The 26,567-nt window shown below is 45.4% G+C and overlaps 1 protein-coding gene across 1 annotated transcript; it reads right to left on the bottom strand.

Annotated features, from left to right (window-relative positions):
- Window positions 1–4,563: 4,563 nt before the first annotated feature.
- Window positions 4,564–24,977, bottom strand: LOC123170522 (uncharacterized). Its single transcript, XM_044588379.1, has 11 exons — window positions 24,321–24,977; window positions 23,641–23,784; window positions 23,413–23,567; window positions 23,022–23,297; window positions 22,807–22,931; window positions 13,530–13,647; window positions 13,352–13,444; window positions 13,145–13,222; window positions 5,486–5,588; window positions 5,007–5,077; window positions 4,564–4,913 (listed from the first exon to the last, which is right to left on the bottom strand). The coding sequence occupies exons 1-10, from the start codon at window positions 24,925–24,927 to the stop codon at window positions 5,055–5,057; spliced, it is 1,722 nt and encodes a 573-aa protein (XP_044444314.1). The 5' UTR covers window positions 24,928–24,977; the 3' UTR covers window positions 4,564–4,913; window positions 5,007–5,054.
- Between the last annotated feature and the right edge of the window lie 1,590 nt (window positions 24,978–26,567).

The following is a 26,567-nucleotide window of genomic DNA, read 5'->3' as shown; positions in this document are numbered from 1 at the left end:
TAGTTGCATGGTACCTGGCGGAAGCCTGCCTATATATAGCCATGAATGAGCACATGAGGTACGTCGAGGACGTCAGCATTGTTCTTGTTTAGCAGCTGGGTTCTTCAATGGCGACTGATATCATATAATGTGGGCATATAAAATGGTTATTCTCAGTCTTGTGCGTGTGGTTTCTCTTGTTTATATGCTTCCACGATCAGCCCAAAGCTTCGCGCACGTATAAACAGCGTGTGCATACGTAAGTGGATCGGGATCAACGTCCGTGGTTCCGACACTGAGGCTAAAATTGCGCGGCTAGCCGGCACAAGTGAGCTTTCAAATATATCCATCCATATCACATACCTTCAGTGCCAGTTGCAAAAGTTGGATTTTTTTTCTGCACAGAAGGTCTTGTTTACCTTGCATCCTAATTGGCTTACCTTCATTGTTGCTAGTCGCAAAAGTAGTTTTTTTTTAACATAGGACGTTGTTACCTTGCATCAGCCAGGTGTCTCGGTACTACTCCATCATTTTGCTCCTTTGCGTGCCAATGCATCATCTTCGTGACCTTGTTACTAAAATAAATGCTTCAAGAGAACAAATATGTGGTTGAATGGTTAAGAGGGACTCTGCTGGTTGCCACATCGCGTAACCCTAGATGACATGGACGGTGTCCCACTCTACGCCACCTCCGGCACCCCCACCTCCGGTTCCTCCCCTCGCCGCCGTGGGCAGCCACCTTCGGGCAAAGCCCGTGTTGAGGCCGCGGCGGCAGGGTCTTCCTCCCTCACACACGCGTCCCTGCAATTCGCGGCCCAATGCGGCGGTGCCCCGGCAGTTGGCGGCGAGGGGCGGCGCGGCCCCTGGTCCGGCGGCCAGCGGCCTTGCGCGGTGGTGCGCATCCCTCCCCTAGCATCGCATATCTGCGGCGACGGCGGCCCAGTGTCTCCTCTGGTTGCGTCCTCTTCACTCCCTCGCCGCCGTCACAGGGCTGTAGTTCGTGCAGCGCGTCCCCTCCCCATACTCCACCTACTCGAGCCCCCCCCCCCCCCGACCCCGACCTACGGCTGCTTCAGCCACCTTGTCGGCTGCTCCTCCTAGTGTCTCATTCCAACCATGCCTCTTTCCTCTCGATTGGTTGTGATGCTGCTGGTGGCGGCGAATCTGGGCCACCTCTGCTCAAATTTGGACCGTGGTGGTTGGTGGCGTTTGGATGTTTGAGGTACGGATTAGTTGGTGGTGGTGCGTCCGGCGACTCCCATGTCAGCTTCATGTCTTGTGATGGGTACACTCTCCTTCATGCGGTGGAGATTCAAAAAGGACTAACAGGAAAGTTGTTGGGTGGCTGACCCCCCCCCCCCTCCGAAATGGATATGGTGTGATTTTTTGCCAGAAATGATCACATACGTTTTCAGATTGACAAAAAAGACCACCTGTTCAACATATTGACGGAAAAGACCAGCTATGCCGTGGCGGTAGGCCCGGCAGCCGACGCGTGGCACCTGCCGCCACAGACCACGGCGGCAGGGCTTGCCGCCACAGCGCACGGCGGCAGCATGTGCATTACAACCAATCAATCGAGCGAACGGAACGAAGGGGCGCTGGTGGGCCCCGCCGCCACGCCCTGTGGCGGCAGGTACTGGGTGCTGCGCGCAACACGACTTTTGATTACAGGGCTGTCAGTTGAGAGACGATTGTTTTCGGTTACCGCGCCTCATCCAAGTACATGCAACAATTTTTGGGCACCACCAGCGCTGGCTGTGCATGCCTCATGCATACAGGCTTTGCCCCGCTAGTACTCCCTCCGTTCCCAAATATTTGTCTTTCTAGACATTTCAAATGGTGTCTTTCTAGACATTTCAAATGGTTACAACTTACAGATATATGTAGACATATTTTAAATTATAGATTCACTCATTTTGCTTTGTATGTAGTCGTTTGTTGAAATCTTTAGAAAAACAAATATTTGGAAACGGAGGGAGTAGAATGGTGGTGCATGTGCGTGTACTTGCTATGCATGCGCAGAACAAATTGAAAACCCTACAGTCCAAAGTCGCGTCGCGTCGTGTGGCCCACTAGCATGTTTCCGTTCTGTTGGCCCGGCCAATTCCCTGTGATGCACAGGCTGCCACCGTGCGCTGTGGCGGCAGGCCGTGCCGGCGTGCACTGTGACAACAGATGCCATGTGTCACCTACCAAGCCTGCCGCCATGGCATAGCCGGTCTTTTTTGTCGATACAATGAGCAGGTAGTCTTTTTTATCAATCCAGAAACGTATGTGGTCTTTTTTGACAAAAAATCAGATGTGGTTGGGTGGCCAACGCACGGGTCCAGGCCGAACAACGAGCAGAAGTGTGACACGTCTGTCTCATATCAGTGTGGACACAAAACGTGACCTAAATTTAAGGGAAACGCTTGCTGCCGGCAGACCGGCCGAAGCGACGCGCCGGTCGCGCGTCCCACGCGTCTTTTTGGACCCACAAGCTTCCCTCTTTCTATTCTTTTATTCCCTTGCCTTATCCATCGCTCACCTGATCTTCTCCAGCATTCCTTCTTTCCTGCTCACAGCCCAGCGCCTCCGTCGTTGTCTTCTGCCTCCACCGAGACGAGTTGGCCCAACCGCGACACTACCTCACCGTCCTGCAGCTCCTCCCTTCTCCCCCATCTCAACGGTTGGGTTCCCTCGCGGGCCTCCACACATATGCTGCCACGCGCTGCTGCAGGTGCCCATCGGAACCACCGCACGCGCTCGCTTTTTGCTACCCCCCCCCCCCCCCGCTGTTGTAGGTGACCGAGGATGGTGGTCGACGGTACCGGCGTGGCTGCGAATAAGTCGCTAATTTTTTTGCTGGAACCCACTTTTGATTTTGCTAGAACCAGCTTTGTTTTTTGCTGCAACAGCAGAGGATAGTGCTCAATGACGACGACGATGGCTGCATGTTTTTGTTGCATTTGATTTTTTTTAGAACCAACTATTGTTTTTGCTGCAAAATAGGAGAGGATAGTGCTGAGCGGCGATGGCGGTCGCCGCCGTGATTTTTTGCTGCATTTAATTTTTTGCTGGAATCAACAATCATTTTTGCTGCAGGCACGATCCGGTTTTGCTGGAACCGGTGACCACCGAGGTCACGACTTTTTTTGCAGCAACCACATAGCACAGAGCTGCAACTGCTATTGGTTTTTGCTACGACCAACAAAACTTTTTGCTACATACATCCACGGCGGAGCTGCGACCCACAACGGCGTCTGTGACGTTTTTGCTGCAACCGCTATTGGTTTTTGCTACGACCAACAAAACCTTTTGCTACATCCATCCACGGCGGAGCTGGGACCCGCGACAACGACATCGACGGTGACGTTTTTGCTGCAACCGCTATTGGTTTTTTCTACGACCAACAAAACCTTTTGCTGCATCCATCCACGGCGGAGCTGCGACCCGCGACAACGACATCGACGGTGACGTTTTTGTTGCAACCGCTATTGGTTTTTTTCTACGACCAACAAAACCTTTTGCTGCATCCATCCACGGCGGAGCTGCGACCCGCGACAACGACATCGACGGTGACGTTTTTGTTGCAACCGCTATTGGTTTTTGCTACGACCAATAAAACCTTTTGCTGCATCCATCCACGGCGGAGCTGCGACCCGCGACAACGACATCGACGGTGACATTTTTGCTGCAACCGTCACCGGGTTTTGCTACAACCGATGAAACGTTTTGCTACATCCATTCATGGTTGACAGGTGGCCGTTGTTTGCAGAACCCTGCGCGGCGAGCTTGACCGCGAGGGCGATGAGTAGCGCACCGGGATGCTGCAACCATGAGGGTCGATGGCAAGGAGTTGCAACCAGACAACCAAGGAAATTGCATCCGGTTTTGACGACAAAGCTGCAAACAAAATCGACAAGCTGGGAAGGCTTCTTCTGTGAGAAACAGAGTGCAGCGGTGCGAGGAGGAGAGGTGTGAGCGGCCGGCGTCCATGCGGAGGAGGGAAGCGGGGAACTGCTGCTCTCGCGCGGGAGCGCGCACGTGAAGGCTGGAGGTCACAAACTACTGCGTTTGACCAAGCCAAGGTTGGAGGACACGGACTACTGCATTGACCAAGTTAGGAAAGAAAACGATTGGGAAAGGAGCCAAGCCAAGGTTGGAGGACACGGACTACTGCATTGACCAAGTCAGGAAAGAAAACGATTGGGAAAGGAGGGATCCGACGGCTGCAGGAAGCCAAATCGGAGGGCTCGCGCTTGACCGGTCCGCCGGCGCGTATCACTCGCCTAAATTTAAGGCGGATTTGCATTAGGGCAAACACAAAACTAACAGTTTCACAAAATGGGTCATTGTGTTGGGCCGTGGTTTTTGCCCTCGCAGACTCAAATGGACAAAATGCGTTAGAAATGGACAAAATGCATTAGACGGTTGGAGTTGCCCTTAGGTTACTAGAAGATAAAATGATCGGTAAGTCTGCTGTTGGAATTTTGGGCAAAAAAAAACTGTTTAATTTTTAGGTATTGCGCTCATTTTTTTGGGTCTGCTTTTGGAGATGCTCTAGGCAGCACATCTGGGAAATCATAATTTTAACTAAGAGAAGACAACAAATGCTTTGTAAAACCAACCATTAATAATACAAGAAAAATGCTAATCATTTGTTTATGTCAACAAATCAGCTCATGCAACACAAGCACGTCTCCCCGAAACCGTCATCAACGAGTGCCTATAATGGTAGCCCCAGAACAAAGTTGGCATAAATTTTAACTCTGACCAACAGCCCTGAAACCAATTATCTAGGCCACAACCAGTGTCACAGCAGCACCCTGGTCTCCTTGCTACTCCCTGCATGCATAAACTACCTACTGTACAAGCGTTCATCCAGACAGTTGCACTCTAGGCAAGTCACGGACTCCAATTCGTTGACTAGTGGTGCCGCTTTTCTTCTTCTGCAATAAAAAAGCAGATATATGATCAATCTTTATTTCATATAATAACATATTAAGCACCTAGTGGGGGGAAAGTTAAAATGCCTATCCCACCATATTCATCAAATCAACTAGGCGCACTCTCTTGCAGTGACAAGTATCTCATACTTCGACAGTTAAAGTACCTGGAAAGTGGAATTTCATTGTTAAAACATCTATCTCACATAGAAATGAACGGAGGGAAACACACATTCGGATATACAAACATAAAACATACTCACTCTGTAAACTAATATAAGAGCGTTTAGATCACTAAAGTAGTGATCTAAATGCTCTTATATTACTCCCTCCGTTCCTAAATATAAGTCTTTGAAGAGATTCCACTATGGACCACATACGGAACAAAATGAGTGAATCTATACTCTAAAATGCATCTAGATACATCCGTATCTACTTCATAGTGAAATCTCTACAAAGACTTATATTTAGAAACGGAGGGAGTAGTTTACAAAGGGAGTACAACCGTATTGGCCCGAGCCCCAAATCCATATGCCTTCTACTAGAAGCCTCATACTAGTTGAAAGGATGCATACCACTTGTGAACGCCTCTACGCCTTCTGCTACATTTAATCTCAGACTTAAAGTGCTCCTGTGCCTCGGATCTTTGCGACCTTTCCGCACGTGCAATATACCAACCTGTAAATTGAAAAACAATGCAAATGATAAAGAGATGGTGGTAAGAAGGAAAAAGTTACTCAAACAAGAATCTAAGAAAGCTTTAAAAATTTATAAGAGTGGTGAAAATATTTTGCTCTAAGAATGCTTTCTGCTCTTGTTCTGATAAAACACGGTGCCCAAAACCTACTCATGCCAAATCCAAATCTGCTCCTGCTAAGGTCATGGGGGACTGGCGAAAAGAACAAAGTTGATCATTCAATTTGAGCTGCTAAGGTGAGGAAGAATGTGAACCATATGTAGACGATACGCAAAAAAAAGGAAGCCTGGTGAAGAAGGTATCATCATAAGAAGACTGAAGGTGATCTTAAGAAGACTGAAGTAAATGTTGAAGCTTTAAATGATGGATAGAAGGTGGTGGAACACAAAAGCATAGAAAAAAAAACTCAATGTTGAGCAACCCAGAAGGACCACGAGCCTTCCCAGTCACAAGACAAGTTAAAGGTGAAAGACTGCTTTGAAAGAGAATTTTATTAGATAAGAACATGCATACTCAAGCAAGAGAAATTTGAAAGGTAGTAGTACTAAACATTCCAACTCCTTTGAAACTTTATCAGATAGATATCATGAGAAAAGCAGATGTATGGGTGCTACTATAAGAGATGCTCTTGTGGAGATTTCACCAAGTCATCAAAATGGTTTAAAAAGCTTGCAGAGAAGTTTATCCCTTGCGTTCACAGAATGAGTACTCTAGGAAAATAAAATAAAATTGTAATTTTTCAAAAAGGAAGGCAGAGGATTCAGGGCCTTCTATACCCCTAAATCACAAATTCTAAAGCGTAAAAAAAAAAGCGATAGGTTCTTTATAGGATTGGAAGCATGCATGTAGAAATGCAAAAGAACGATAGATCTCAGTCATAACAGACCACCCATATTCACATCTGAGCTGCATTGGTTCCAACATCCTCATTTTCAAGACTAGTTAAGTGAACTTGGCACAAACTAGTCAGGTTAAGATATTATATACAAATAAAAGAGGAAAAAATACATAATACTTTCAAGGACGGGGTTGTTCTTTTTTCAAAAACTCGACGGCGGGTTAAGACGACATGTGGCATTGTAACTAAGTCTAGAAAACCTACGGAATGTGGTGCACAGCCTGCGGCTCAACCCATGTGGGGAGCACGTGCTATGAGTGCCAATGGGTTGTGCTATGAGTGCCAATGGGTTGTGTGTGTGTGGACACTGCAGCTAGAAAAATAAGTTATAGTTATTTAAACATGAGGCAATTAAATTGGAAACTCTTCAAGGAACACGAAAATAACCTTCTACAAAACAATTTCAAGTTTAGTTGCAAAACTTCATGCTGAGGAAGAATTAATGAATTATACTGGTACCAAAAAACGGTTCGCTGTTGAAAGGTGATCACAACACAGAGTATTCCGTACGATAGCTAATGATAGTAGAAAGAGAAAGAACACCACAACTGCAAACGGTGAAAAAACCATTAATGGGACAAAAATTCACATAAAAATGCAACTGACTAATGATTTCTGTAGGCAAAACACATGTCCGCAGGTCCCCTTCCTCCCGTGGGCGTCCGGGGGGCCTAACCCTAGCGCCGCTGCCGGTCCCTCCCTCCTCCCTCACCACCGCCGGGGGGCGCGAGCGGCCGAAGCCCTCTCATCGCGGGCGGCGGCAGGGCTCTCTCGTCTCCGCGCATGGGGGATACGGCGTGGGCCGGATGCGGCGCTCCATAGTGGGCCGGTGACGGTGCGTGACGGCGATGCGACGGGCAGCACGGAGGTGGTGCTGGCTGGAGGCCGGTGGTGGCGGCGGCTGCATCGCGGCGGCGCACCCAGATCCGCCTCTGGAGCCGCGGGTCACGGGCGACCTGGGTCGCGGTCGGCCTCCCCTACCATGGCTCATGGGCGGGGAGGCGGCGCGGCAGCGGGTGGATGCGTGCGCCGCTGCCTGGTCGGGCCCTTGCAGCTGGTCGGTGTCGTACGGCGCGGGAGACTTCTCTGGTAGCCATCCATGGACGTGGCGGCGAGGGCTCTGCTTCCTCTGCTCCGGCGACGGGCCGCTGCCGTGGTCTCGCGCGGGGCCGGGCCAATGGTTGGGTGGGGCGAAACTAGTGGTTTCGAGGCGGGGAGCTGGTTGGAGGGACGGGGGCTCCGCTGCTGAGCTGCCCATCGCCGGCCTAAGGTGGTTGCCGGTCATGGCCGTGGGCCACTCCTCCCCCTCCCCCTTCCCCATCCTCGCGTGTTCTTGGTTCCGGCGTTGTTCGAGGCAGAGGCGGTTGGCTGGCGGTCTCGGAGGCGGTTGGGGTGCGGATTTGTTTAGTCTCGGCATTTGGTGGTCATCGGGGTGGTCTGGAGGCAGGGCGGCGGCTCTGGTAGCGGGAGGCTCGTTAGTCGTGGGCTGACCGCGCAGCTCGAGTGCGGGCGGGCAGCCACGGTCGCTTGGGCGGCATGGTTGCGGGTGGTTGGCGGAGTGGGGTTGCGACGGAGGGGTAGGAGCACCGGGGTTCACCACTTGCCCAGTCCCGATACTGGCCGACGGAGGCGGCGTCTGTGGACGTCGTTCCCCTCCCTGCAGGCTCCGTCGTGGTGCTCCCACTTCCTGCGTGTCACTCCGGGTGAAAACTTGATCTTTGGGATCAGATGATGACGGCTTTCTACGGTCGTATCCTTCATGAAGGCATCGTCTTGGAGTCCCCGCTCCGGCCGTGTCCGTCTCACCGCTCCTCGGTTGATTGTTCATCTTCATGGTGGTCTTCAGCTTATCATTAGGGTGCTTAGTCGTCGTTGGGGTGGTGTTTTCGGTGCTCGGCACCTTTGTATCTCGCCTTGGGTGTGTGCGTTGAGTGTGGTGGTGGAGTGCGTTTGTATCTTCTTACTCGAATGTGGTGGTGATGGTGCTTTATCTATAAAGCGGGGGGAAACCCTTTTTCGTCAAAACACATGTCCGCAAGTCCTCTGCTGTAGCTGAATATTTGGATTCCCAACTTTAGTAACATTATTTTCACTTTCTAAAATAATTCAGTCCACGGAATCTTTTGAATTCATTCTTTATCTGATGCAAGGAAGCCTGCTACTTCACTTGTGCAAGGGACCGTTTTAGTTTTCTTACTAACGCACTGCAATTAGTAAGGATAGAACAATGCCAGTTTGCCTTATGTTGGTTTTGAACCAAACACATTCCTTTCTTAAAGACCCTGCCTCCAAAGAAATCTAAATGTCTAAATAGCATGTAAAGCAGGTAAATTACGTAGCTATTGGGGTGTGCTCGCTCAGTATTAAAATCTAAATCCTCGTTGCATTTTGTGAAGAAAATGTGTGCAGCATGGTTGTTAGTTTATTGAATCTTACAGATACTAGATTAGATATGTGCAGTGATTTTAGTCCTGCATACTCTGCTATGTTAGATTGAGGAGAAAGAGTTATTTTATTCAACCATCTATAATGTCTTTTGTCTATAATGCTGATCTATCTTTTAATCTTGTGATCTTCTTTGGTTCAGTTGTGCTCATGCTACTTTGTTTGCAGGTCAGCGGGGCTGAATTTTTCATGCTAACATGGGTCATGGTAGTAGGTTGCTGCAACGCAAAACTGGGGATCCCCCTAGGAGAACAAAATCAGAAAAAGGTCCCATCCTCGGCCCGTGCTGATGTTAAAGATGGCTTCAATTTTGTTTCTTACCTATAACCTGTCCATGGTTTTCACAAACATGATGTAGCAGCTGAAATGGTATAAAGGCTCACATGAGTCACCGCCAAATGGTCCTTTCTTGAAATTCTTGAGCTTGTGTTCAGAGAGAGGAGTTGTGATTGCTAGGGTTTGAGGTGTATTTTTCAGTATCACTTGAAGGACTAAGGCTGTAGCTTACTAGAGTTCTACTTTTGTGTACATTTTCAATTCGATTCAACTCATTTAGCTTGACTGTAACTGAAAGTGGATAAAAGATACACATCAGTTTGTCAAAATACATGTTGGTTATCCTACGAACGAGTATAGCTATCACAAGACCAAAAGCAAATATATTTTTAAATGAAGCAAACCTATATTATGCTTCTCACATTCGACCAAGGAGCACTGCTCGGCTTAAATAGATGGTTACTGCATCTGTACTAGTCCTTGGCAGTTGCAGTTAATCTGCTTCACAAAAAACTGAGGTTACATTGTGGTTGTACAGATTTAAAATGCAATATATATCTGGACTAAAGTGTAGTTTGCTTTAAAATTTTATTCATATTTCTTTACCCTTTGGATAGTAATGCAGTATTAGTCAGTCGAGCATCAGGCTGTAGATTTTTTGGTTGAACATTTGGCTTCTAAAATATACAAATGTTCAGTTCAGTTAGGGGTCCGTTCTGAAAAACTGAGAGGATTAGTAAGTAACAATACGTGCAATGTGCAATACAATTCCTTTAGCATGATACCGGAATAGCTAAATTTATGGCTGCGAAAAGTTTTCTTCAGAAGGTTTCTCTACTTGGTCAACAAACATTTCATTGTTTTCATGCACGAAACAATTCCTTGCTGTATCTTGGTAAACTGTGATTGAATAGGTCAATTGCACTTAGCTCAATTAGTGGAATGGCTAAATTTGTGTGTGATGTTTAATGTGTTGTTGTGATAAAGATATTTTAAAAAGCCTTGGGGCTGCACGATATGACATTGTTATACAGAATATTAGTAAGCTGCTCCAAAATATGAGAATGAAAAGGCCATAAATTGGGCCAAATTTAATGAGCTGCAGTAGCTGGGTTGGCTCAAAATGTAATGGGTGATAGTACCTGGATTGGGGGGGGGGGGGGGGGGGGGGGGGGTGTTCTTAAATTGGGCCAGAACAGAATGTGGCCCAGATTACTTATTGTGCCTTGTCATGCCATGTGACAAGAGGTGTCACCTAGCAGTGCGAGGATAAGCAGGTGGGTGAACAACAAAGCGGCAGGTACCACTAAAGATGATCTAGGGCATGCGAGGATAAGTCAATCTGTCAATGTGGACGAGGCGGTGTAGGGACAAGAGCTAATGCAGACAAGACAACACGAGGATGAGTCGAGGGCTAGGCAGGGGGATGCTAATGTAGACAGATTGGATAAGGAGACGCTCTGCTACGAGAAAACAAACCGAAGGAGTATTGACATAGGAAGATGATGAACAGGCATAACAATATTGTCAGAAACTACACACGTTACCTCTCGATCAAATGTCGCACAGGCAACTAACTAGTATTTTTAGCAGCGCGGAGACAACCAAACATCAACTATGTTGAAATAGATCCATTTACTGAAGAAGAAACAAAAGGGAATGCTCTTTTTAAAATGAAATCCAACAGAACTGCTGGTCTTGATGGACTTTTATGGATTTTTTTTCCGTAGGTGTAGGACATTTTCAAATTATATCATGCATACACTCCTACTCTCAAGAGTTTTGCGACAATAAATTTGATGCTAGGGGTTAGATTATGTGATAGTCACCCTTCTTCCAAACGTTGATCATGCAATATCCCTACAGACTGATTATGTGATGGTCATCCTTCTTCCAAAGTACAGATTCCAGAAAGTGGTGCTTCTGTTGTATGTTCAAAAAATTAATTTAGCCATTTAGCTGAAGGTGAGAGAATGACTATTGGGAAAGATGAGATCATGACTATTGGGAAAGATGAGATCATGACTATTGGGAAAGATGACGAACTAGCCCTTTCTCATGCAAACATGTTCAATCATCAAATAGGAAACTTTCCAATCAAATACCTAGGGGCAGCTGTTACTGCATCTTAGAACACATGTCATTGACTAGGAGAAAGTAGATGAGAAAATCATGAGAAGGCTTGATATCTACCAGGGATATATATGTAAACTGATGGCAGGACTACATTGATTAATCCCAGTTATCCAACATCCCTACTTGCTGTATGCTCTTATTTCTGAACACTGTCTAGCAAAGCGCTGGGACAAATGGAACATATCACCAGGTCAATTGGGATAACATTTGTGGTCAACAAAGAAACAGTTCTTGCTATTAAAACTATGAGGAAATGAAAGTAAATATCCCTAATAAATGATGGTGGAAACTCTAAAAACAGGAACGTTTATAGCAGGAGAATGTCAAGGAAAAAGAAGACAGATGACTTGTGCTTGCCTACTAAAGGTTCAAAATATTAATTTGAAAGGCAAGAAAGTCTATCATTTGTAATGATGATAATACCAAATAATGAGAGGCTAAATAGATTGGTGATAAATTTTGCTCAATAATACCCTGCTCTTTATGATATATGTGATAAGAAGGATAAATCAGTGAGTCAATGCTATTACCAATGGCAGCGAAGTTTCAGGAGATTGTTAACAGGCGTCACAAAGAGGATTTTGTATTGTCACAAGCTCAACAGATTAGTCTGTCTGTTGCTCCTGATGTTACCACATGGTCTTGGGGGAATAAACTATAAAGGCAGGTTTACAGTGAAATTTGTATAGATGATAGATATGGTGATAGTTCTTTTACACACATATAGAAAGCCGAAATATCTATCAAAGTTAAAACATTTTTGTTGTTGTTATAAAAGGTGCGCTGTTAAGAAGACAAAATGATAAAAAGGAAATGGCTGGGTGATAAAAAAAACTAGTACATCTGAGGCCATCCTGGAGTTGTCCAACATTTTTTATTTGAATCTGCTATGCCTGAGGATGTTTGGAGAGAGATTGCTATGTTCATTCATGCTGATGTTATTTCTCAATCAGCTAAAAAAATCATGGGCCGAGAAATTCTCACCCAAAGGTAAAAGAATTCATGCACTGGGCTTAGCAGCTGTGTGTTGGGGAATTTGGAAGTTAAGAAATAGATGCAGCCTTGAAAATATTGATTTTAATCTCCTAGTGAGATAATTCTCCACGCATGTGTGCTGCTAAAACAGATAAAGCAGAGCTGTTGAACAGGATGAACAAACAACTCCTACAATGATTGTAAGGGATGTTGCAGTATCCAGTATAACTCATGGGATGGGATGCTGCTAGTCAACATGTTTCTGCTAACGTACTTCCTTCATGCTCCTGATATAGCCTGCGTGGGGGAAGCTACAGGATGCGAAAAAGGGGGATGGCAAGATGAAACATCATAGAAATGTGACAAAAAAAAAAGGATGTGCTTTTGGTGTCCAGTAATCTATTTTCTCCCATTTTTTTCAGGTGTCGAAAGGCTAATTTGAGTTAGTTAATTTTGCTTACCATACTTTCTTTGGCTTTTGAAATATATTTCCATCTTCTACCTATACGGTATCTCATTTTCCATTCATGCACAATGGGAAAATGGAGAATCCTATCTTAAATAAAAGAGTAACAAACACTAATGTGAGAAAAATTAGAATAATCTGAATATTTTTTAAGTGATTTACATGAAAACTTGTGCCTTTTATATAGTAAACAGACGTCTTCTTACGATCATATTTCTGCATTTCCCTCATTCCGTGTGGTCAACCTACTAATAAATGTCTTGTAACTATAGATAAACATAAGGCCTTTTGCAGTAGATATAAAAGTAAACTGCAGTCAAACATGGTAAAAATAAACTTACTGGTATGTCCACACAGGAACCGATGACTCCTCCTTCGTCAAGATGACTCTCACATATTCTCATAAGTAAGTTCTCCAACTGATAGCAACAACAAGAATAATAAATGTGAGTTATTAAGATCATAAACATGAGACGTAAGTTTTCTATCCACTTATAACTCACAAAACAACATAACACAATTACTGCTATTACTGTTAAGATAATTACCTCAATTGTGGTAGCAATGTGCTCTCCATTCACGGAGTCAATGATATCACCGGGTCTAACTCCTAGTTCGTCAGCAACTGATCCATGAGACACCTACAGTTCAATTTGTCATGCACTACTCAACAGAGGGAAAAGTGTACATTTTTAAAGAAAACAAGGAATAGTAGACAACATATACCTCATGAACTATTAGACCCGAATCGACATTACACCTACGAAAGATCCTCTCCACATGAATTGGATCAAGAAATTTAATGGGTGAAAGCTTCATCCCAATATGCATCCGAGGGATACACCTTGCAAAAAAAACAATTCGATGAATGGAGCTTTGTATCTATGCTGCATTTTCTGTCTGTTGTGGTCCATCAAATGTAGTTATTTGATTAACAAATAAGAGATAATTAGTGTAATCATTATTAGATCTATGTAGGTTTCATGTCTCTGGGTCGTACCGACAGAATTAGGCAATAAAACGTGGTCTGTAAGATAATTGGGTTCATATACTGGGCTTGAAGAGAACAGTTTAGCTCAAAGAAGATGAAGCAAACATTACAGCTCGTACTGAGATGAGAAGTATCTCGGGTCTATAGGTGCAGAATCAGGATGAATTGTACTGGATTTTCCCATATGAATTGGCTTTTAAAGACGAGTTGTCACCAGATATAACTTGCCTTCTTATATTTCAGTTGATAAAACAAGGGTAATTTCCCATATGAATTTCCTATGCTGCTGTAGTGTGTTTTATTTTTAGGGCTTGTTGAGCTGTGCCCTCAGCAGTGCCCTCGCTGAACCTCTTACTTGTGAGACCTCCGTGTGGGTGGGTGTGTGTTGTTTGAACTCTGTTGGATGTTGTGGCTTGGTGGTTTGCTTTATATATAAAGCGGGGTGAAAGCCTTTTTCGGTAAAACAAGGGTAATTAGTATAACTTATTTTTACTTCTATATTTCAGTCTTGCTGATTTATTCTAGTTTCTGTTTCTACAAACAATGGTTTAACCATTGTTTTCTGTGTTCGTGTTGTAGCCTGTTGTGGCCTAAGGTGTGCTCAAGCCTGAATCCATTAGTTTAGATTGTATTACTTTTCTCATTTGAGATTCTGTGGTCCAGTTTTAATTTGTGTTGCTCCAAACCTAGTATTTGCAGATGCTTGTTTCGGAGATCCAAGTTCTGCGTCAGATCTCTGTCGTCAAAGGTAAATCCTTCTAGCCGATGCATATATTATGGGCTTACTACTGGTAATGTTGTCTCACAATTATTAGGCCCTAATTTCTGATGGAATTTTCCTCTATTCAGCCTTTTTTATTTCCTTCAGAAATACATTCAGCTTGTTTGGGAGGGTCTACTTATAAGCATTTGTCTATTAAAGGTTGACATTCTAAAGATGCTCTTGCAATGTTGGCATGTAATGTGCTTAGCTATATTACTAACCAATGACTAGATATGCAACTTTTCATGTAAAATAAAAAGAAAAACTTTCTACTAAAACAAGAATCATTTATCGAGTTTCTTGTTTCTACTGGAGCTTATAACTCTTAAACATCAGTTTTGGCACATTCGTGAAACAAACATAATTGTATACTTATTGCCCAGCCATTGGTTCTATAGGGATCCATACCAACATTTTTTGCTTCAGATTCTTATAAACTGTAAGGCATTGCTTTGGTCTTCTTTAACATGTTTTCTTGTCTTCAGGGTAATCCATTCAAATATGACTAATTTGTTTCCTTTCTCTTTTTACCACTACCACATTTATTTACTTTCATTTATTTATTCATCTACATGATTATCTGCATGATTTTCCATCAGTTGCATAATCCGTATGCTATTGAGCATTTTGATTTTGTTATTAGTATTAGGTAGTTGCAAGCGATTCATTACTGCGAAAGCTCTACCTAGAAGCTACTCCCTCTGTAAACTTTTAAACTTTTATAAGACGTTTTAGGTCCATGGTATGAAGGTGGATGAACCAGCTGCTTGCTCCGTGATGCTGGTGGATGAACCAGCTGCTTGCTCCGTGATGCTCCATCATACATAGATGTACAATAGTCCAGGGAATGAGAAGAGAATGCATGCAGGACCGAATCAGGAGGTAAGCACCAAGATCCAGCAAAGAGCAACTCCTGAGGGGTGTTATGCATCGCCTCCTCCGGCGATTCCGGCCAACCAGTAGCAATGAGCAGCAGCTGCGGAGGAAGCCCCAACAACAGAAATGGCGCTTCAACCAGACGCTCCACGATGTGCAAGGATCAGCCGCCTACAAAATGATTCTTTGGTGCAGAACTGTGAAAATTAGAGCTTTCTTGGGGTTCCCAGGTTTAGTAGTGTTGCACTTTTGATCCGTTCCATCTCTTGGTGTGGTGGATCTGATGATTTTTAGCCAGTAAAGTCTATCAGAACGGATTATGATGCATTTGATTGTGTCAATTAGGTGCTGGAGTGTCTCCCTCTAAGCAAAACTGAATGGGTGGTGCAAAGTAGTATGAGTATCATCAGTGTATTTACATTTGGTAATCCAATATGATGCAGGTGCACCTATCCATGGATCTCATTGTTCTTTCATGTGAAACTACGTATTGCAGAAAAAGATGTTATCAATGTTTTCGAGTAATTGAGTCGACGGGTCGCTCGGAGGGGGCGACTCTAGACTAGTCGTGACTAGTCTAGACTCACGGTCGACGAGTCGACATGGCGACGAGTCGACGTGAGTTAAGCAGCAGGCAGTCAGGGGAGGAGCACAAGTGCACAGCAGCAGCAGCAACCAGGGGAGGAGGGGAGGAGCACACCAGCAGCAGCAGTAACCAGGGCCAACTGAGAGATGGGCCACTAGTTATGCACTTCCCTGTGGCCCAAAAGCCCATCTAGTAGCTATATACTCCTCCCGTGACCTAATCCACCATCCACACTCCCTCCTCCCTCACCACAGCCGCCACACATTCTGCTGGCACTCTCTTGCCACCAGTCCACCACTCCTCCCAGCGATGGATCTCTCAACTCCCCCGCAGCAGCTCTCTTGCCACCGCTCCTCCTCCCAGCCCGCTCCTCTTGCTGCTGCAGCTTCAGCAGCAGCGGCGGCAGCGGCCAGCGCTGCAGCGGGGGCGCAGAAGCAGCAGCGGCGAGACAGCACAGCAGCAGCATCAGCAGCACGGCGGTGGGAGAGTGCTCCAGATCCAGCGCTGCCTCGAGTCGTTCGACCCAAAAATCGCGACTAGTCGTGACTAGTTGATGAGGAACACTAGATGAGAAGAAAGAAAACACATGCCAGATCTGTTTGGCTACTCCTAGATGCTTCCACTCTAGTGTAGTATTTCTTTCCTTTTCTTTTCTATCCTACCTACTGTTTTCTAGAGTCTTCTAGTTGTGAGTAGCTATGAGTAGAATGGTGAAACTTACATAATGTTTTCTAGAGTATTCCAGCTATAAGTAGAAGTATATGAAGGCTTCCCAAAGCCCTATAAATAGAGGTCCTCGCCTCTACTTTGGAGGCAGACTATGTACCCCTACCTATAATAGAACTTGTTGTTCTTATCTAAGATCTTGGAGTAGATCTTGTGCCCTAGGAGTTCTGGATTGAACTCTTGCTGCCTATCAACCTACATTCGCCTCTAGAGCGATATCTAGCGCAGCACGTTGAAGCTGTTCCTTCAACACTTGTGCTGTACACATTGTAGCAGCAAGGTGGAGTTGCTCCTCCACAAACTTTGTGTTGCTTCAGGTGGTATCAGAGCCTCGTTGACCCATACTAGTTCTTGCTGTCCTCTTCGAGAGTAAGTTGCAGCAAGCAATGGAGCAATTGGAGAAGAGGATGGATGCTGCTGAACAACAAATCAAAGAGCTGCGTGAAGATCTTAATAGGAGATTTGACCAGCTGGTTGAGATGATAAGAAAGGGTGTCCCCCCTGCTACCAATGAAGGAGATTCATCTAAAGAAGAGGAAGATGTTCATCAAGGAAGAAGGAGAGGTAATCTTGGAGCAAGACTGCCATGACAACATGTTGTTCAACGTGATTCAAGAAGGCCAATTTATGTTGAGGCTTCTGAAGGTGAAGAGTATGATGATGCCCTTGAAGAGCCAAATGTCTACGCATATCGGAGAGCACCCAACCCTACATATGCAAGAGATACATACAAGGTGAAAGCTGAGATCCCAAGTTTTAATGGAAATGTTGACATTGAAGGGTGCCTGGATTGGTTATATGAAGTGGAGACTTTCTTTGAGGTCATGGAGGTTTCAGAAGATCGTAGAGTTCCTTTGGTCGCATACAAACTGAAAGGAGGAGCCGGTGCATGGTGGCATCGCGTTCAAGAGGAGCGCAGGCTCAGAGGAGAACCTCGTGTTAGAACTTGGCGACAAATGAAAGGCCTCTTGAAAGGGAGATTTTTGCCCGATGATTATGACCAGATCCTATTTATCCAATTTCAAAATTGTGCTCAAGGAAATAGGACTGTTTCAGATTACACGGAGGAGTTTCTAAGGCTACAAGTGAGGTGCAACCTTGCTGAAACTGAAGAGCAACAAGTTGCAAGGTACATCAATGGTCTCAATGATGCTATTCAAGATCGATTGATGATGCAACAAATCTGGTCCGTTGATCAAGCACAAGCTCTAGCCTTAAAGGCCGAGAGGTTTGTGAGGATGAGAAAGACAACTAAGGCTCCATATCCTCCATATTCTCATACCGAAGGCTCATCTAGGAGCCAACCTAACAGAGTGGAAGAAAAGACCACTCCACCAAAGACAAAACAGCCCATCCCGAAGCAAACTAGAGGCAAGGGTAAGGCAAATGAAGGCCCAAAGTGCTATAAATGTGGTAAAGAGGGACACATATCCAGCGGCTGCCCACTAAGGAAATTTGTTAACACGACTATCCATGATGGTGAAAGCGATGAGGAAGAATACGAATCTGAAGATGTAGACGGACAAGAGGTTTGTCAAGAAGAAGGTGAAGAGGTGGTATGTGTGATCCAGCGTGTCCTATGTTCCACACCACAACTCGATGATACACAACGGAAGAAAATATTTGAGAGCAAATGCACGGTGAATGGCAAGGTATGCAAACTAGTGATTGATAGTTGCAGCTGCGAGAATCTTATCTCCCAGAAGTTGGTGGACCATTTAAAGCTTGAAACCCATGATCATCCAAATCCCTACACTATTGGATGGATCAAGAAAGGAGTGAATATGAGGATCACCAAACAATGCAACCTGCCACTTTCTTTGGGTAAGCATTATCGCTCAAATGTGTTGTGTGATGTGGTTGACATGGATGCCAGCCATGTTCTTCTTGGGAGACCTTGGCAATTTGATGTGGATACTACACACAAGGGCAAGGAAAATTCTTACTCTTTCATTTGGAACAAGAGAAGGATCATTATCTTACCAAACAAACCCAAAGGTAATACCTCTAAGGAGGAGGGGAAAACTATGTTAACTATCTCCCATACCTCTCATGAGTTTATGGAAGACTTGAAGGAGGCAGATTTGTGTGCTGCACTTGTTGTAAAGGGAGAAGAGCACCTGACTGTTGAAATTCCAGCAAAGGTACGTGGTTTATTGGCAGAATTTCAAAACATACTTGGGGAGCCACATGGCTTGCCACCGATGAGAGGAATTCAACATAGAATTGACTTAATTCCGGGAGCAAGTCTTCCTAATCTTCCACACTATCGAATGAGCCCAAAGGAGCATGGTATATTGAAGGAGAAAGTGGAGGAATTGTTGCAAAAGGGGCACATTCGAGAAAGTATTAGCCCATGTGCTGTACCAGCCCTACTCGCGCCAAAGAAAGATGGATCTTGGCGCATGTGTACGGACAGTAGAGCCGTTAACAAGATCACCGTAAGGTATAGATTCCCTATTCCCCGTCTGGATGATATGTTGGATCAGCTTAGTGGAGCAAGAGTGTTCACAAAGCTAGATTTAAGAAGTGGATATCATCAAATCCGTATAAGACCCGGGGATGAATGGAAGACCGCCTTCAAGACAAAGGAAGGGTTGTTTGAATGGCTAGTCATGCCATTTGGACTCTCAAATGCACCAAGTACCTTTATGCACTTAATGAATCAAGTCCTTAGACCCTTCTTATCCCACTTTGTTGTGGTCTATTTCGATGACATCTTGATCTATAGCAAGGATGAGGATGAACACTTTGATCACATTCGGAAGGTGCTAGAAGTACTAAGGGAAAATGAGCTCTACGTCAACTTGAAGAAATGTGTTTTCCTGCAAACACAACTTCTTTTCCTAGGATTCGTCATAACATGTGACGGCATTCGTGTTGATGATTCTAAGGTTGAAGCAATCCAAGAATGGCCAACTCCTAAGACCATTTTTGAGGTAAGAAGCTTTCATGGCCTTGCAACTTTCTATAGGCGATTTGTTAAGAATTTCAGCACTATCATGGCACCAATTACCGAGTGTTTGAAGAAAGGAAAGTTCCAATGGGCAGAAGCAGCTGAAGCTAGCTTCAATGAGATTAAACAAAAGCTATCACAAGCTCCTGTCTTGGTACCACCTGATTTCAACAAGACTCTTGAGTTGGAGTGTGATGCAAGTGGAGTAGGCAACTAGGCATTGGAGCTGTCCTATCTCAAGAAAGGAAGCCCATTGCTTTCTTTAGTGAGAAGTTAAGTGAAGCTAGACAGAAATGGAGTACCTATCAGCAAGAATTATATGCCGTTTTCAGAGCGTTGAAAACTTGGGAAGTCTATTTGCTGCCTAAAGAGTTCATTGTTTATAGCGACCATCAATCCTTGAAGCATTTTAGAAATCAAAAGCATGTTGACCGCATGCTAGCAAGATGGGCAGCATATCTTGAGGTTTAACTATCTCATCGTGCATAAATCTGGAATAACTAACAGAGTGGCCGATGCTTTGAGTCGTCGTGCATGCCTCTTGACTTCTTTTGAAGCTGAACTTCCGGGCATGGGTCAAATAAAGGAGTTGTATGAGGGTGACGAAGACTTTGGCCATGTTTGGGTAAAGCACGCAAGGGGCCAACCATTAGGTGATGACTATTTGATGCAAGATGGATATCTCTTCAAAAATGATCGTTTGTGCATTCCAAGAAGTTCTCTACGTGACAAGCTGGTTAGAGAGCTCCATTCAAGTGATCTTAGTGGCCATGTTGGACGGGACAAGACTATCGCTAACCTGGAAGCTCGCTACTTTTGGCCACAACTAAAGAGAGATGCTGGAAAGTTCGTTCAACGGTGCCCCGTATGTCAGACCTACAAAGGCCAAGTCCAGAACACAGGGTTATACATGCCTTTGCCTGTTCCTGTTGCTCCATGGGAGGACATTTCTATGGACTTCGTCTTGGGCTTGCCAAGAACAAGACGAGGAAGTGATGATGTATTTGTGGTCGTGGATAGATTCTCTAAGATGGCTCATTTCATCCCATGCCGCAAGACAACGGATGCTCATCATGTGGCAAACCTATTCTTTCGAGAAGTGGCCAGACTTCATGGAGTTCCAAGGTCCATTGTCTCAGACCGTGATAGCAAGTTTCTTGCTGCATTTTGGCTCACTTTGTGGAAGCAATTCAACACTGAATTGAAATTTTCTAGCACTGCTCATCCACAAACAGATGGACAAACGGAAGTGGTGAACAAGTTTTTGGGTAATCTGATCCGTTGCATTTGTGGAGAAAGAAAGGGGCAATGGGATTTGGCTTTATCTCTCGCAGAGTTCTCCTACAATAACTCCAAGCATAGATCCACAGGAAGGAGCCCTTTTTCCATTGTCTACACTAAAGTTCCAACACATGTGGTGGACCTGGTGAAGCTGCCATCAAGGGGAAACTCAAAATCAGCATTGTCCTTTGCTGATAATTACACGGAGTTATTTGAAGAGATTCGCGGCGCTTTGGAAGCACAAAATCAGAAATATAAACAACTTGCTGATTGCAAAAAGAGGCCAAAATCATTCCAAGTCGGTGATAAGGTGATGGTCTACCTCCAAAAAGAGAGGCTGCCTTTAGGTGTTAAAGGGAAACTTAGGCAGCGAAGGTATGGGTCCTTCTCTATCATGAGGAAGATAAATGATAATGCTTATGTGATAGATCTTCCAAGTGACATGGGTATCTCCAACACTTTCAATGTTGCGGACTTGACTCTCTACCATCCAGAAGAAGCGCTCTATGAAGATAACTCGAGGGCGAGTTCCAAACAACCAAGGGAGAATGATGAGGAACACTAGATGAGAAGAAAGAAAACACATGCCAGATCTGTTTGGCTACTCCTAGATGCTTCCACTCTAGTGTAGTATTTCTTTCCTTTTCTTTTCTATCCTACCTACTGTTTTCTAGAGTCTTCTAGTTGTGAGTAGCTATGAGTAGAATGGTGAAACTTACATAATGTTTTCTAGAGTATTCCAGCTATAAGTAGAAGTATGTGAAGGCTTCCCGAAGCCCTATAAATAGAGGTCCTCGCCTCTACTTTGGAGGCAGACTATGTACCCCTACCTATAATAGAACTTGTTGTCCTTATCTAAGATCTTGGAGTAGATCTTGTGCCCTAGGAGTTCTGGATTGAACTCTTGCTGCCTATCAACCTACATTCGCCTCTAGAGCGATATCTAGCGCAGCACGTTGAAGCTGTTCCTTCAACACTTGTGCTGTACACATTGTAACAGCAAGGTGGAGTTGCTCCTCCACAAACTTTGTGCTGCTTCACTAGTCGAGACTAGTCGCGCGAGTCGCTCGACTCATCCCAGGAGTCGAGTCGAGAGGCTGAGTCGGCCCTGGAACTGCGACTCGTCGACTAGTCGAGCGACTCGAAATCCATGGATGTTATATCCGTGAGGTCTTCCCATAAGATGATTTTAAATTTACTGTTCACTTGCCTATTAGTTAGTTTGTAGAATATTTGCTATATCCAACTTTACCTTGTGATATCCTTTATTTTTGTATTTATCCCAGATATTACCTTGTGTTTCTTTTCTGTTGTTGGCTTCTTTGTATTTGAGAATCATCCTAAAACTGGGGTACAGAGAAGTGCAAAAGACCATTCTATTTCTGAATCTTTCTCTAATGCCTAAAAGGAAGATGCATTTTGCCATTACTGGACGTTTTTTCTATAGTTCCCGGCAGGAGCTTATCTGGGTCATTACATCCACGCAAAAAAAAAATTTGAAACGCTGCCTTATCCAAGAAGAGAAGTCAGGAACGCCCACCGTAACGACTTTGATACGCCAATTGCTTCTCACATGCAGGATCTAATTTACTTGCATGCACGCCCTAAAATTACCTCGCACCCTCTTGTTTACGGTGGGAAACCGGTCCCTTGCTTGATACTGTAATTTTATCTCAAGTGCTTTGTTTCTTATGCTCTCAAGTTCTGTCCGTGAGATTGAACTGGGGTGAACAAGTGCACAACAACATCTATCATGTTTCGGTTTTCTCAAGATATTTGTTCAATACTAAAATCATATAATGATCGCAATGAAAGAAAACTTACTGATATTTCTTCCACATATCCAAGCACTTCAATATAATAGAGGAAGGAATAAATGCCGTTCCTGGAAAATTAGCCATCCCCCAAACTTGTCCATTCAAGTCAATAACAGGTCCTCCAATGCTAGGCTAAAATATTTAAATTGCCAACATTAGAATTATAAGCAACATAAGTTAATAACAATTTATGAGACAATCACGATGTACGATTAATTATACCTGATTAATCACACAACCACTGAAGAGATAATGATGGCGTTGAAATTTATTTGGGCCCATAAATTGAACACGTCCATGATGAATAGTCAAATTTTGATGTTCATCTCTACCAAGCACAAATATCTCTTGACCATAGATCACGTCACCACTGAAGCTAGGAATCTTAGCACATAATTCTATCTCAACCTTAATCAAAGCAATGTTGACGTGCTTGTCATAATGAAGCAATAGTGCTGGTACAGTAGCATCATCTTCATCCAATAAATGAGCAACAATCTAAAGATGGAAACAAAAGATAACATAAATGTGCATTTAGCACACTTGTAAGTACAAAAATACATGGGCATGCATATACACCAAAATTCCAAAATTCATTTGTTTGTGAACTCACCTCAGCATTAGGTGCATACTCATCTGTACCTGACCACTGGCTTAGGGCTGAATACTTTGAACAGATTATGCGCGCAGATGTCAAAACTGTGCCTGCTTTACTCCTCTCATCCCAATCAATTAGAAAGCCCGATGATCGTGCCATCAGTTTACCATCTGTAGATGCAATAATAGATTAGATGAAGACAAAGGATAGAGAGAGATCGAATAAAGGCAATGTGTTACATACCGACATAGGACGAAAAGCCAAGAACAACTTTAGCTACTTGAAGAACTGTTTTTGTTGCAGACTCACGAACACTCTGCAATTTCTCATTTACCATACATGAAGAAGCCTTGGAGCGATCAAGTGTTACAAGTTGAAGTTGGCGCTCTGCAGGTTAACATGCAAAAAATGGTGAATCAGTCTATTGTATTCAAAATCCATATTATCTTAAGCAAAAGAGACATCCTACTAATCAGATGGAATGAAAGCGGAGTGTTAGGGCCACACTAGCACCAAAGTAGTGCCTAGTGTCAGCCAAACTGTTGCAACATTTTATACAACTCTCTACCGCATCCTCTCAAGTCAATACACAATCTTCTACATATGCCTCTCGCAGGATCCAACCATACATGCCCACCGAGGCATTGTTACCACAGACAAGAGGGAGGACAATACCATACTCTTCCTCCATATGCAATTTTCTGCCATATCTAGTTCTCTAGATGTAGTATTCAGTCATGCATGCATAACTGCGTGCTGAAATGTTCTTTATGGCACACAAGAGGGTAATACGATATCCAATTTTCTACCCCCTCCGTCCCACAATATAAGATCTTGATGGCACACAAGAGGGAGTACTATATCAAAATCTCTAGCAGCATTCAATAATGGCTATAAGATGAAAAGGAAAGTCCCAAACTTGCTTCTTTTCGCATGGTACTTGGAACTCAAGTCCATATAGGCTTCGTAGGCAGGCTCCATCGCAGGGTCGTAGTTACGTCCTGCGCCCATGGCGGGGGCGGGGGGAAGAGGGCAACGCAGAGGAGAGCTGGCCGCAGAGGAAGCCTCGGAGGAGGAGGCATGCGATGCGCCTGGTGAAGCTGAGGTCGTCGCCGCGGCCTCCTCGCCCTTGCTGCTAGCGGCTTTCTTCTCGTCAGTTCTCTTCCGCTTCTTGGCGGTTCTTTTCTGCCTCTTGTCCTCTGACGGCTCCAAGGGTGCTTTCCTCCTGCGTCGCTGCGATGCTGCGGACGACCGCTCCGGGGAGGCTTTCCTCTTGCCTCGCTGCGATGACGGCGCAGCTTCTGGTTGGGCCTCCGCAGACCGGTCGGATACCGGGATGCGCCGCCGGTGCCCTGCCCTCGACCTAGATCCCGACACCTCATCCTGTGTGGTCGGCGCCGCTCGCTGCGAGGTCGGCGCAGCTTCCGGTTGGGCCTCCGCAGACCGGTCGGACACCGGGGTGCGCCGCCGCCGCCGCCGTCCTGCCCTCGAACTAGATCCCGACACATCTTCCTGCGTGGTCGGCGCCATGACCGTGCTGACCGGATCGAGGCGATGCGGGCAGGGGTTGCGAGGGGGGAGGAGATCATATCGTGTGCGCCAAGGGCTTTTGGGCCGTTGGATTGAGAATGGACCGACAAGATGGGCTATTTTCACATTCTTGAACCGACCCTTGTATTCTTGGGCAGGTGAGCGAGCTCAGCACTTCATTTCCAGAAAAAACCCCTCTCGCTAGGGTTTTTTTCCTCTCGGGCGGCGGCGCGACCTCCACCGTAGAGACCTCTGTCCCCTCCCTCTCGTCTTCTTTGCTCCGGCGGCAGGGGTCTTGGACCTTTGGCCTGCTCGGGGGGCCGACGAGAAGTTTGGGATCCACCGCCCACGAAAACATCTCTCTTGGGCGAGACTCAGGCGCTTCTGGCTCGGGCTCTGCCACTTCCGACCTGAAGGCGATGATGGAAGAACTAGGACACAACGAAGATAATCTGCAAGATGTGGTCGTTGAGGAGGACGAACTGCCAACGGAAGCGACCAGGTGGATGGCCATTGCTAGGGTGCACACGACCAAGTCCTATAGTCAATATTGGTTCTATAGGAACATGAAGGTGGCATGGGATCTGGCACAAGAAGTGAAGATCTGCCCATTTGAAGAAAACATCTACACGATGCAGTTCTCATGCCTTGGGGACTGGGAGCGAGTTATGCAGGCGGGGTCATGGTCGTTCAAGGGAAAAGCTATGGTGATAGCTCATTAAGATGGATTCACTTGGCCGTCCAACATTACTCTTAACAAGATGGACATCTGGATGCAGATTCATGACTTTCCAGATGGGTACTTCCCAGAGATCAAAGCTTTGTCGGCGACAGTAGGCGAGTTTATATATGTTGGACCAAAATCTCCAGCCTTTGAAGGCAATTTTTACAAGGTGCGAGTCACGATTGATGTCACAAAACCCCTCAAGAATGCAGTCTCGCTAGTGGTAAAGAAGAAGCAGGATGTAGTTCGAGAGATTTTTCGAGTGAAATTTGAAAGACTACCAGACTGATGTGCAGTCTGTGGCCACCTGGGGCACATGCATAAAGAGTGTGGGGATGGTGTCCACCCCCCCCCCCCCCAAAGCTCTGGTCTATAAGGACCTTCAGGCTACTTGGCTCAAAGGTGCAGGTAGAGGACCGGGTGAAGGTAGAGGAACAAGAGGTGGAAGAGGCAGGAGACGCTCTGGACGAGGTCAGGGAAGAGGCTCGGCACGTGACCAGCAGGATGATTTGACCAAGTATGTGAACCCAGATCCCAATGATGATATTGTTATGCAAGAGTCAGAGAAAAATAGGAAGCGGGGGGCAGCACCTATAGCTGATCCGAAGCTCATGCTAAATAACACCACCACCACTTCCTCGCCTATCGGAGCAAGCCAGACCTTACTACTCACCGCACCAGAGATACCACAGAGCCCTTCCTCGAAACAGGACCCGAAGAGGAATAAACTTACACCACCAGCAGCTAACAAGGGCCTTGGGAAGAATTCTGTAGTGAATAAAAACAATGATGCGCGTTTGGCGGGCCTCCAAGGGGGTCGCGCCTAGCACAATGAGTCTCTTAGTATGGAACTGTCGCGGGGCAGGCAAACCCGTGACGGCTCGAGAGCTTCGTGATCTCATGAGGCAGTTTGACC

The sequence above is a fragment of the Triticum aestivum genome, chromosome 7D (genome assembly GCF_018294505.1).
Source record: "Triticum aestivum cultivar Chinese Spring chromosome 7D, IWGSC CS RefSeq v2.1, whole genome shotgun sequence".
Lineage (NCBI taxonomy): Eukaryota > Viridiplantae > Streptophyta > Magnoliopsida > Poales > Poaceae > Triticum > Triticum aestivum.
Note: the sequence above shows the minus strand (reverse complement) of the source record. Positions and strands in the feature narration are given on the sequence as shown.